Source organism: Parus major, chromosome 5 (genome assembly GCF_001522545.3).
Source record: "Parus major isolate Abel chromosome 5, Parus_major1.1, whole genome shotgun sequence".
Taxonomy (NCBI): Eukaryota; Metazoa; Chordata; class Aves; order Passeriformes; family Paridae; genus Parus; species Parus major.
Window position 1 is genome coordinate 60,632,963 of NC_031774.1, and position 13,553 is coordinate 60,646,515.

General features: G+C 49.1%; 1 protein-coding gene across 1 annotated transcript in view; it reads left to right on the forward strand.

Annotated features, from left to right (window-relative positions):
* MDGA2 (MAM domain containing glycosylphosphatidylinositol anchor 2) overlaps positions 1-13,553 on the forward strand; it is a 148,671-nt gene that overhangs the window by 71,630 nt on the left and 63,488 nt on the right. Inside the window, exon 8 of the mRNA XM_033515236.1 lies at positions 5,135-5,428. Coding sequence (XP_033371127.1) covers positions 5,135-5,428 — 294 coding nt within the window. The remainder of the gene's footprint in view (positions 1-5,134; positions 5,429-13,553) is intronic.

Here is a 13,553-nt window from a genome sequence, read left to right on the forward strand (position 1 = left end):
CTTTTCCAGGTGTCACCAAAGCCTTTTGTTCTCCCAGTGTCACCAAAGCCTTTTGTTCTCCAGGTGTCACCAGAGCTTTGTCTTCTCCAGGTGTCACCAGATCCTTTTGTTGTCCCAGTGTCACCCTCCAGGAAACTGCTGAGAGTGTGAACTTATTTTAAAGCTTCTGGGTGCAGGAATAAGTGAACATTTCCTGTTTCCAGTCAGGGTCAGGAGAAATCGTGGATTTGTCCTTTTCCAGCCTGGGCAGTGGATCTGCTGCCGGCTGCAGGAATAAGGGAACACTTCTTGTTTCCATCCAGGATTTAGGCAACTTTCCATTCTGCAAAGCAGGGGCAGGGCTGCCCTTCCTTCCCTCTGGAGCTGCAGGAGCCCTGGGATGTCTCGGGAAGAGGCTGAGCCCTCCAGGGCTCTCCTTGTGCCACAGCAGCACCTGCTGGGAGACAGCAGCTGGCACAGCTGGGGACAGCCTGGCACAGCTGGGGACATCCTCCCTGCCCATCCCACCGGCAGCACCTCGCTGGCACATCCTTGGCTCATCCCTGCGCCTTTCCCAATGGATTCGAGCCTCTGGACCCGCCTCTGCCTGCTCATCTTTGCACGGGCGGTGGAAAGAGAGGGGGTGGCCTCAAGTTGTGCCAGGAGGGGTTGGGCTGGATATCAGGGAGAATTCCTGCCTGGAAAGGGTTGTCCAGCTCAGGGCAGAGGTAGAATCCCCATCCCTGGAGGGATTTCAGATCCCTGCAGATCCATCTGGGCCCATGGGGCAGTGGTGGCCGTGGAACTGTTGGACTCAAAGGTCTCAAAGGGTTTTCCAACCTGAACAATTCCATGATTCTCCATTTCTAACCTTGCTCACCCCGACTCACCATTCCCTGCTCCTGAGGCCTCCCTATATCTTTGGGAAGAAAACCTTCAAATTTATCCTTTCACCTCAATCCTTTTGAGCTGGATTGCTCATGGACACAAATCCCACGTGCCCAGGCTGCTGTCTCACCGTTCCCCAAAACCTGGGATTTATTTTTTTCCAGCCTGTTGCTAATTCCAGCTCCATTTGCCAGCGGAACAGACAGCTCAGAGATAATTAAATACCTGGGAGGTTGTGACAATAAACAGCTGGGCTGAAAAGGAGAAACCCTGCCAAAAACCCTCCCTGCACAAAGGTTTGGGGTTGTTCCTCCCTCTAATTAGAGAGTAGAGAATCAGGATCTAAATTTAGGGGGAGCTGGAGCCATAAATGGGGTGGGGATGGAGAAATTCTTGGTGGGACCTCATTGTTTTGGTCACTGTTCCTCAAATGTGGCCCAGAGCTGTATCCAGGCTTCAGATTGATGGCATTGCCCCTGGAATTCTTCATCCTTGAGCAAAGCTCTGGGGCTTTTTCTCCCCCTAATTAGAGAGTGGAGGAACAGGATCTAAATTTGAGGGGAGCTGGAGCCATAAATGGGGACGGAGAAATTCTTGGTGGGACCTCGCCATTACCCAAATGTGACCCGGAGCTGCAGCCAGGCTTGGGATTGATGGCATTGCCTCTGGAATTCTTCATCCTAACGGATGGCCTCGTCTCTCCTGTCCCCTCTGCTGCTTCCAGGAGCAACGTGAATAAATCCCGGGAGCCGTAATGAGCTCCCGGCCGCCTGGCAGTGACAGGCGCTGCGAGATGCCGCGGGAGCCCAGGAGTCAGGGATTTGAGGGGATCTTTCCATCTGGGACACTGACAGGGCCTCTCTTATCAGCTGTCACCACCCTCCTGGTGGTGCTCCTTATCTCAGCCAGGCGCGGCTTTTTGCTGTGCTGTTATCTCTGCTTTTTTCAGGAAAAAACGATGGGAAAAGAGTGGGAATTACTGCACCTGCACCGGGGATTTTTGTCGCTTTTTTACCCCCCCTCTCCAAACAGGGATGCACTTCCTGTGTTTTTCCCGAGTTCCCTCCCTTGTCCCAGCTGGAACCGCTGATTCCTGAGGCTGGGATTGGATAACTCCAACCCTTTGCTCTGGCACAGCCTGGAAATGTTGGAGTCTGGAAGAGGCCACCAGCACCGCGTGTCCAGGGATGGATCCACACGGACAATTTCCAGAGGGAAAACTCCCTCTGGGAGCCCCTCTGGGGCTGCAGCAGAGCTGTGTGGGTCGGAGCAGGGCCTTGCCCTTGGAATATCGGGATCACAGGGATCTCAGGATAGCAGGGATCTCCTCCCAGGGCTGTGATCCCTCGTGGACAGTGAATCCCTGAGCCAGGGCAGGTTGTGATTCCCAGGAAAGCCTGAGGTGCCAGGAGCAGGGTTGGAGGAGCCTCCAGCATCCATCCAGCTGGGAAAGGCTTGGATCCAAACAGTCCCAGCCGGGAGCAGATCCACTGCACAGGCTGGAAAAGGACAAATCCAGGATTTTTCCTGATCCAGACAGGGCTCTGTCACATTTGACCTCAGCTGAGAAGCCACACATTCCAGGAGGAGGCTCCTGGCTGCAGGCAGGCCCCTTTCCCTATAAACTGTATTTTCCTTCTTGGAACACTTTTCTCCCACTTTAGTCCATGATTTCACAGCGCTCCAGCTCCCCAGGGAATTTTCCTGTGCTCAGAACCTGCTGTGGCACAAAAGGACATAACTGAGAATGAATAATGTTTTATTAATATTGGGAATGTTTTATTTAGCAGTTGTTATTTATTTCTTTTTAATTTTTCCTGGGGTTTTTCTTTTTTTTTTGAAGTATAAAACAATTTTTCCTTCCCTCCCCCGTGGAAAAAGCTCTTCCCGTGTCTGCCTGTCCCGCCTGACAGGAGCTATTAAAGCCTTCCAAACAGCTGAAAGCAGCACTTTGGTTCCCGTGAAAGCTCCAGATTTCAGCTCTGATTCCCACCTGCCTTGTCAGGGCTGGAGACACCGAGCAGGTCCCGGGGGAAAGCTGGAATTGCTCCTCACCGGGATGAGTCTGTTGTTTCTGCCCCTTGGGGGCTGAAAATTGCTTTGGAATGTTCCTCCTGCAGACAGGAGGGAGGTGCAGGCTGGGTTTGTCAGCGCTGCCATTCCAGGAAGGGAGCTGAGGGAAGGACAGGGAGGAGAGGAAAAGCTCCTGGAGGGGCTGTTTTCCCACAGGGAATGTCTCTCCATGCTTCAGGTCAGAAGGTCCATGAGGAAAGATGAGTTTTCAGGAGGCACCAAAGGAAAAGGAGGGTGGGCAGAGTTTAAATCAGGATTTTCCCATCTCTCAGCCCACCACACAGCATTCCAAGCTTTTCCCAAGCAAGGCTGGGACACCTCCCACTGCCCCAGGATGCTCCAGCCTGGCCCTGGGCACTGCCAGGGATCCAGGGACAGCCACAGCTGCTCTGGCAATTCCAGCCCAGCCAGCAATTCCCAATTCCCAATCTCCCATCCATCCCTGCCCTCTGGCACTGGGAGCCATTCCCTGGCTCCTGTCCCTCCATCCCTTGTCCCCAGTCCCTCTCCAGCTCTCCTGGAGCCTCTTCAGGCTCTGGAATGATTTCCCTGGATCCTTCCCTTCTCCAGGTGAACATTCCCAGCATTCCTAACCTGGCTCCATGGTTTTTTAGCTGGAAAATGCTTTAAAATGAGTGCAGAGGGTTTCTTCCCCAGGTCACCGAGTGGATCCCTGCTCCTCCAGGGACATTCCTTAATCCTGGAGATGGAAGAGACAAATCTGGGATCCAGGAGCTGTCTATGGAGAAGGAGGAACAAGCCAAGGCTCAGCCACGGCTCCCCTCGTGATCTCTGTGGGATTAAAATGTTGTTCACTGCTCTTGATTGATTTATATTCCAGCCAGGACAACTTGAATTCCATAAAATCCAAGGAACAGCAGCAGCAGAGCCCATAAAAGACGTTCAGAGGAGCAGACAATTTAAAAACGCATGGATTATTCCCATTTCATGGCTTTTTAAGGAACCTCCTCGCTGTTCACCCATCCCCTTCTGTCCCCAGCTGGACAAGTCAAGCAAATCTTGATTTGCAGATATGGAGGGAAACGAATGCTGCAGCTTTGCCCCGGAGTTTTGGGGTGGTTTTTTTTATCAGTCTGTTTTTACTCATTTGAATATTTATCTCTTGCAAATGCTGCACGTGCTCGAGCACAAATATTGAAGCTCAGGAACCTGGGAGTTGCTGGGGGAGGCTGGAGCAGGATTTCCAGAGAATTTAGTGCTCTATTGAGGAGCCAAACCAGGACAGAGGCCTGGAAAATCCCAGAAAATCCTGCGGACAGGGGAGACAACTTGAAGCACAAAATCCAAGTTAGCAAGTTCCTGACAGTGGGATTTTCCATTGTGAATCCTTCTGCAGAGCAGGCACGGATGCAGAATGCAGAAGAAAATTAAATTAATCATCATTTTACACTGAAGGTTACCATCAGAATCCCTCAAAATTAGGGCCTTGCTGGGGATAAGATGAAAAAATTAGGAGTTGATTATGAGAATCTTTAGAGTTCTGACAAGGGATGGAGGAACAGGACACAGGGAATGGCTCCCAGTGCCAGAGGGCAGGGATGGNGAACATTCCCAGCTCTCCCAGCCTGGCTCCAGCCCTGGAGCAGCTCCGTGGATTCCTCTGGATTTGCTCCCACACATCCACACCCCTATCCCGTGTCCTTGGCCGTCACCAGCTCACTGTGAGGTGTTCCTGCTCCATGGGGCTGCCCAACTCCTGCTGGAAATAATTCCAGAATCCCTTTTGGAATTGTTAATGCCAGTCCCTGTGGAATAAACACCACTTGGATGAACCTCCCGTGACAGACCCCGGCTGCATTTTGGGGTCAGGCCTCCTGTTCTGAGGTGATTTCTCAGTTTCCACAACTCTTCCTCACCCACAGCCATTTATCCATGGGCTGCATAAAAGTCAGCAGCCGGGCTGTGAGGGAAGAGTGGGATTTAGCACCAAATGATCCTAAAAAGGAAAGCAGAGGTGGCAGTGGGGAAGTGAGCGGTGGTGGGAGAGCGCCGGGGAGCACCGGGGCGGCATCAGGGACACACGGGGAGGACACGAGTGTCACAGCAGGGCTGGGAAATCTCCCCCGAGGCTGCTGAGAACCTCACCCCGCAGACCTGGCAGCTTCCAACGACTCCAGCAACAGCAACAACAGCGGTGCCTGACTGTTGGCCCCTCTCCTCTCCCGTTTCCCAGTGCCCCCCAACCTGACGGTCCCGCAGGAGAAGTCCCCGCTGGTGACACGGGAAGGGGACACCATCGAGCTGCAGTGCCAGGTGACCGGGAAGCCCAAACCCATCATCCTGTGGTCGCGGGCGGACAAGGAGGTGCCGATGCCGGACGGGGCCCTGCAGACGGAGAGCTACGACGGGATCCTGCGGATCGTCAACGTTTCCCGGGAAATGAGCGGGACCTACAGGTGCCAGACCAGCCAATACAACGGGTTTAACGTCAAACCCAGAGAGGCGTTGGTGCAGCTCATTGTGCAGTGTGAGTAAAACCTGATTTCCCTTCATTTTCTTTCTGTTGCGCTGAGGAAAAGTTGATTTATTCCTCCCCTAAACAAAGAGCAGCAAGAGTCTTATGGCTGTTACATATTTGATGTGGGGTTGTTTGTCTCTGTAGTTCCCTGAATCCATGAATTCCATGTAAATATGGAAGTAAAAATGACATAGGACTCTCATTTCTGGTGAAAAAAACAACAAAAAACACCAACAAAACAACAAAAAGCAAACCAAGTGTGAGGCAATCATTATTTTCCCCACAGCTTTGAATTCCTTGACACGGGAACAAGCGGATGAGATGGGAGGACATATTTCTCTAAATGCTGAGCTGATCCTGAGCTCATTTGTTGCTGCTGTGTAAAACAAGGAGGAAAAAACGAGGGCAAGAGCTGTTCCCTGGGAGCTGATCCGCATCCAGATCCAGCCTGCTCCGCTCTGCCAGCCAGCCTCGGGAACGGGGAGGGAAAAGGGGGGGAATCGGGTATTTTTTATTTCGGAAACGTGCAGCATTTGTTGTCGGGACATGGAAAGCCTGGTTTGAGGCGGTTTCTGGGGAATAACGGGGGGGTAATGAGCCATTCCTTGTGCTGAGTGACTTCCCAGGGTCTGCTGCTCTGTCAGGACTTAATTTGGGTGTTTTATGAAGTGCAGCCCTCGCTTATTCCACTTTCAGATGCCCCAATCTTCTGTCACTTGGCTTTTTAGCAGTGCTCTGTGCTCAGCACCAGTGACCTCTTTTGGGGCCTCCAGGGAAGAGCCGCTCCTCACACGTCCTCAGAGCTGATTTGTTTTTCCTGGCTCTGCTTTGTAACAAATTATGGATGCATTGATTACGTGGCTGGGATCTGCAGGGCTTCCATCCCAGCTTTTTCCCGCTGCTCCAGGTTTAAATCCCAAAGTCAAGGCTGAAGGGAGGATGGAATCTTCTGCCTTGTGGGTTCCTCTGAGCTGTGGGGTTGGCTGTGTTGGGATTCATCCCATCAGAACTGGAGAACGAGGGGTCTGTGCCTCCTGTCCTTGGCTCAGTTGTGTCTTCCTGGAAATAAAGAGGCTCAGGGGGCCCTTGTGGCTCTGCACAAGTCCCTGGCAGGAGGGGACAGCCGGGGGGGTCGGGCTCTGCTGCCAGGGAACAGGGACAGGAGGAGAGGGAACGGCCTCAGGCTGGGCCAGGGGAGGCTCAGGGTGAACAGCAGCAGGAATTTCCCCATGGAAAGGGCGCTCAGGCCTTGGAAGTGCCCAGGGAGGTTTGCAGTGCCCATCCCTGGAGGTGTCCCAGGAATTGCTGCAGGTGGCACTCGGAGCTCTGGGGACACGGTGGGCACAGCTGGGACTCTGATCTTGGAGCTCTTTCCCAACCTCAATGATCCTGGGAATCTGTGAATCTGGGAATGAGAACCACCATAGAAACATTGGAGTGTTGATCCTTCCAAACAAGGAGCGGGGGAAGTCGTTTCTTTCCCCTTTTCCTGGCATGAATTTGCTGTGAAAGGGAGAAAATATTTTGTGGTGGAGGAATTCCAACAGCTTCACACTTCCTCAGGACCTGGAGCAGTTCCTGGTGGATCCCATGGGATGACTCTGCTGGCTCTCAGATTCTGGGGATGCGTTGCTTGGGTCGCTGTTATTCTCCCACCTTTTCCTGTTGCCAAACCCCCTCGTTTTGAAGCATTTTTGTTCTGCTTGAGAGGCAGAATTTTCCTAATTCCCAGAGAAGAGACACAACCTGAAAATGCTTCCAAGAAGTAGGATTTCAACAGGTATTTCCAGGCGCTTTTCCTTTCATCTCTCCGTGTTTAGAATTCCGCTCCCTTTATTCACATCCTGGCAAGTGACAAATTGGAGATGAATGGAGAAAAATTATGGAAAGCTTTGATTATTTTTCCTGTGGGAGGAAAGTTTTTGTTCCCAACGACTTGAGCAGCGTTTCTGTACCGAGGGTGGCATTTAACCAATTGTCATAAAAACCAGTTCTTTTCAGAATTTGGGAATATTTATCCTAGATCCTTCCAGCAGTGATGAGCAGGGAAAGATATTTAATGGAGCACTTTTATTTAGAGAATAGCTCATGGATTTCACTGTGGATGTGCTGAGTGAGGATATTCCCATTCTTTGGAAGGTTCTCCTTGTGACAGCAGGACTTTGTCTCACTAAAAGTGGTTAATTAATCTGTTTTCAAGGAATTATGGAATATCCTGAGTGGGAAGGGACCCACAAGGATCTAAAATCCAACCCCTGGCACTGCACAGAAACCCCAACAATCCCATCCTGTGCTGCCTTGGGAATGTGCTCATTCCCTGGGAAGCTGTTCTGGTGTTCTACAGGGAAAACCCTTCCATGGAATTCCTGCTCCAGGTCACATACGTTGGGTCACGCTAAAGAAAAATTAAAAGTAAATTAAAATATAAAGAATTTTTTAAAATTATTTTTATTTGACCCCCTCATCTAATGAGTTTTTTGTTTTCCTCACCTCCCTTTTCTGCTGTCATCCCTTTATCCCATCTCAGTGATGTCAGGATCCCAGACTGGAAGTTCTCTGCAAAAATTGTGGATTTTTGGTCTTGGTCACAGTTTGTCCTTGAGCTGTGGTTTAAGATTTTTCTTTTGCTGCGTGTTTACCTTAAATCCTAAAACTTCTCTAGAAAAATGAAAATCCTGGAGTCACAGAAAGCTTTGAGTTGGAAGGGAATTTCAACCCCATCCCATTCCAAAGCCTCCATGGGCAGGGACACCTCCCACTATTCCAAGCTGCTCCAAGATGAGTCTTCCTCTGTGTTTGGTTTCCCATCATGGGTTACTTGGGAGATTGGGAAGGAATTCCTGGCTGGGAGGGTGGGGAGGGGCTGGGCTGGAATTCCCAGATTTGCTGTGGCTGTCCCTGGATCCCTGGCAGATCCCAGGGCCAGTCTGGAGCAGCCTGGGACAGTGGCAGCTGTCCCTGCCATGGCAGGGATGGCCCTGGATGATCTTCAAGGTCCCTTCCAGCCCAAACCACTCTGGGATTCCATTTTATCATTTTCCAGCTTCAGTTGTGGATAAATAAATTTTTAAGGAATAAATCAAACCCTGCTGGCAGCAGACAGGGCCCAACCCAGGGACAACTGACCAGCTCCACTTTCCCAGCTGCAGGAGAGGCTGGGGACATGAAAGTGCCACCAGGTGCCACCTAAGACAACGATTCCATGGTGTCCCTTCTCAAGTGATCGGAGCAGTGAGGATGGGATCGTTTTCCTCGCCTCCCTTTTCCTTCTGGGCTCCATAAAATCCTGTTTACAGCACAAACCCCTTCCCAAACTCATCCATCTCCAAACCCTTGGAAAGCCTCATAAAAGATCCAAGATATTTCATGGAAACCTGATTTGGTGGCCACATTGGGATGCTCCAGAATTTCCCGTTCCATTGGATCTCGGCTTTATTTGCGTCGTTCTCTCTCGGCAACAAATTCCAGATAACTCTGGAAGAAGGGGCTCATCCTGCAGGAATTATATTGGGACTGGAACAGAGCTAATTAAGGAGAAAGATGAGGCTGAGTGATGATCTCAGGTGCTGAGTGGAGCAGCATAAATGAGTTATTCCCATTTTCCATCAGCTGGAGAATCCAGCCATGAGCCCTCTTTCCTTGATTTTCGGTTTCTTTGCAGCTGGGAATGGGAAAAGGAATTTTCTGCCTTGGAAAAGGCAGAAATTGGAAAAGGCGAATTGGCAGCTCAGGAATGTGCTGGGTCTATCTCAAAATATCTGCCTGATGAAATATGTATATGCAAATATTGTATTAATAATGAAATAAAAATCGTTGCGGGAGAAGGAAGCGCTCCCCATCCCAGAGGGGACTGGGATTAATGATCTAAAAACCTTGGAATTTTAGGGAAGTCATGAGGAGGAACTGTTTGAACAGGTAGGGTGGCCAATCCCTGTGAGAATTCACCACCTTCATGGAATTGTCTTGTGAATGGAGATCAGGAGTGTGGTGAAACTCCCAAGGAGTGTAATCTTCCAGGTTATAAAATTTTAATTATGAAAACTCATTAAAAAGGGATAACCAAGGAATCTGAGAAATCAAATGGGGGAAATATCTTGATTTTTAAACAAACCTGTCATAAATCTGTGCTTAGGCAGGCTGGAATGATGAAGGAAAGCAGAATTTGCATTTAATATTAATATTATTTACATCTTTTTTTTTTTCCCCCCCTTATGACTGAAGATTTGAGTGGGAAAAGCTGATTAATATTCAGGACAAATATTACATAACCCAATCCATTCCCAGGCTGGTGCATTTATCACTTTCTGAATGAATTCTTCCTCTAGAGATAAAAGTTGGGTTTAATTTGGGCTGTTTGTGGTGGCAGAAAGGACGGCCTGAAAACAAGTGTAGAACTGGGTCAAATTTCTTTAATTCTTTAATTTTTTTCCCTTCTCTTCCAATGAAAAAATGACCTTAACGACTTGAAAATACCAAAATAATGGTGCTCCCATTGCTTTTAAAATGTTGATTTGCTCTCCAAAGGGGTTTTTTCCACCCTGGTGGTTGTATCTGTGGAATTCCACATTCCCACCCAAAGGATTTTCCCAGGTTTTGGCAGAGGTTGATGCCACTAAGCTGAGCTTAAAACTTCAACCTTCCTGTGGGGATATTGATTGCTATATTTATTTTATATATAAATACAGAGAGATTTAGGCACTCCCAATGGATAATTCCCATACTGAGGTTTTTAACCTATGGATCATTCCCCAATCCTTAACTCCTAGTCCAGAAACTTCCCAAGAAAACTGTAAAACAACAAAATCTATTCTCTAAGATCCTCATCTGATCGGGGCCGGTTTCAGAATAACCCAGAGGCAACGATGGCTTTGGGTGTAATTTATCCACGTGGAGCAAGGCAAGGAAAAAAATATGGAAATCACGGATGGCTGGATCGGGAAAGAGAAATCCCAGGAGCTTTTTGACATTTAGCAAGGTCAAGGGCAGCGTGAGTTTGGTGACCCAGGCAGGTGATGAATATTCAAACCCTGGTGCCGTGGAAAATTTAAATGAGAGCCCAATAATTTGAATTTTTTCATCTCTTATTCTAAAATTATTATCATGGACAGGCCTTCCTGTCAGGAATGCAGAAAAAAACCCAGAGCACTCCAAAAGCTGAATAAACAGAGATGGTTTTTTTTGAGGGGAGGGAAATGGAATTATTTATATTGGGGTGGTTTTTTTTTGGGAATTGGTCTTGGGGAGGATAATCCTTCTCTGTCTGAGGGCAGGAGCAAAGAGTCTTCCAAACAAAAATGGTTTTGGAAGAAGGAAAAACGAGTGGGAAGAGATGTGAATATTCCATATCCATATTTGAAATAGGAAAGATCGGAGGTTTGGTTGCTCCAGACCCCATCCAACCTTGAACACTTCCAGGAATGGAGCAGCCATGGCTTCTTCTTCAATTCCCAATTAATTACAGGTTAAGAGGTTGGATTTGAAGGGAAAATGGGAATTCCAGCCCAAAAGGGTTGAGGAAAATCCAACAGTTATCATGGGAAGAAGGTGAACAGCAGGATGACAGGGAATGTCGTGGTTGGAATATAAAGGAGTCACAAAAACCAAGGGCAGCTCAAACCCAACCAGGGAAAGGTAAATTGGAATAATTAACTTGTCCTTGTAGTTAATTTTTAACAGCAGAAGATGCTGAGTAAATATAATTCCTTTGTTGTCCTGTAATACTTAGGAGATTAATTCCCATAATTACACAAAATATGGATTTCAACAGGACTCCGGTTGCAAAGTGCAGCATTAAAAATTAAGATTATTTGGATTGACGCAGGACACAAATAATGCTGCCCATGGATGCTGCTGGAATTTGTCCCAGCTGATTTTTTTAGCTCCATAAATCCCTCTCCTCCTGTCTCACTTTTCAATATTCAACTTCGTGCCTGTAATTGCCTCGTAAAGCAGAGTTTGGAAGGCAATCCGCAGATTTAAAGACAAGCTGCTGCTTTCCCCGTGCTCCCTCCCAAATCCTTTGGATTTTATTCCCAATCCCAGCGTTTTCATTCGGACCTGCCCACTGCCCTTAGCGGGGAGGTTTGCCGATCATTTTGCCTGTGGAGCTGGGAATGGTGTCAGCAGGAAGATTCCTTCCAGCAGGAATGAGCTTACAGCTCTTGGTGTCCCACAAAATCAGGTTTTCCAGAGGAGATGGGCCAGAGGGTGTTGGATTCAGTACTGGAGGTCCTGGATGCAGGGAATGTGGGAATTACGGTTTTTTGGGGATTTTCTTTGGGTTCCACCAGGCTTTGCAGAGCCACATCAGGAGTGAAATCACTGAAGGCAAGAGGAGTCTCCAGTTGAAACACTGAGGTTGGAAAATCCCTTTGGAATCATCAAATCCAGCTGCTCCCAGCACTTCCAAGGCCACCACTGACCCCTGACCCCAGGTGCCACAGGGCTTGGAAATCCCTCCAAACCTCCCTGGGCACTTCCAAGGCCTGAGCGCCCTTTCCATGGGGAAATTCCTGCTGCTGTCCACCCTGAGCCTCCCCTGGCCCAGCCTGAGGCCGTTCCCTCTCCTCCTGTCCCTGTTCCCTGGCAGCAGAGCCCGACCCCCCCGGCTGTCCCCTCCTGCCAGGGACTTGTGCAGAGCCACAAGGGCCCCCTGAGCCTCCTTTGCTCCAGCCTGAGCCCCTTCCCAGCTCCCTCAGCAATTCTCCAGCCCCTTCCCAGCTCTCTCAAAACTTCATGGCTCCACTTCAAGGCCACTCTTAATCTTCTTGGAGCAAGCTGGGTCACTGCTCCAGGAATAAATTATGGGTCAGAGCTGATTTCTGTCTCATGGACTTTGGGATTTGGCTGATGTGGAAGGGAATCCAAAAATCCCAGAATTCCAGAATCCCAGAGTGGTTTGGGTTGGAAGGGACCTTAAACCCACCCAGTTCCAGCCCTGTCAGGGCAGGAACACCTCCCTCTATCCCAGGTTGCTCCAAGAGGATTGAGAATGATGGGAAAGCAAGGAAAACAGGGAATTCAGGGTGTTCCCGGATATTTTTCGTGGTAATCCCACTGACTATGCAGAGCTCCCAAATATATCCAAGGTGAGCCCTGATGGAGTTCGGGGAGGAAATGAAAAGGGAGAAAAATACATTCCTTCAATAACCTTGAAAATTCAATTTTGGAGATAAAACAGGGCTTGACAAAATTGGTTGAGCGGGAAGATGAACTCCAACTGGAGAGGAAACAGCTGGAAGAAGGAGAGGAGCAATATCGGGATTTACTGGAAACAAAAAGGCAATTCTGTGTAAAACATTGCAGGGGAAAAGCAGACTTAGAAGCAATAATACAGAATTTTATAGACTCCTGTGGGAGGAGGAAAGTAAGGAAATGTTGGAGTTTATTCCCTTCAGCGTGAAATTGCTGGACACAGAAGACAAATCCATCTGCCCTAAGAGCAGCCCCATAAACAGAGGCGTTATCCCTTAATTCTGCATTTATTTATTTAGTTGTGAGTTCTTTTATTTAGTTGGAGTCAAACTCAAATGCAAATCCAGGCTCAAGGATGATGAGCAGGGCCTGATTCCTTGGAATCTTCCAAAGGGGATTAAATTATTCCCAGCATTCAGGACCAGGAAAATCCAAATGGAATCAAACCCTGTTTCTCTGGGGTCTTTTGCATCGGATCTACCCAGGGCAGTTTCACTTCAGAGCAAGGCTCTGCTTTAATGCTGGACAGGGGAGCACATCTGAGTTGTGGAATATCATGGGGTGGTTTTGTCTTAGGAGCTGCAATTCCCCCTTTCCCTCTGGCCACACACGGGGCTGAACTTTGGGGCACTTTGGGGTTGGTAGGAGAGACCTTAAATCCCATCCCAATCCCATTCCATGTGCAGGGACAGCTCCCACTGTCCCAATGTCCAGCCCCAATGTCCAGCCTGGCCTTGGGCACTGCCAGGGATCCAGGGACAGGCACAGCTGCTCTGGCAATTCCAGACCAGCCCCTCCCCACCTTCCCAGCCTGGAATTCCTTCCCAATATCCAACCTAAATCTACTCTCCTTCATCTTCAAGCCATTCCCTGTGTCCTGTCCCTCCATCCCTTGTCCCCAGCCCCTCTCCAGCTCTCCTGGAGCCCCTTCAGGCCCTGC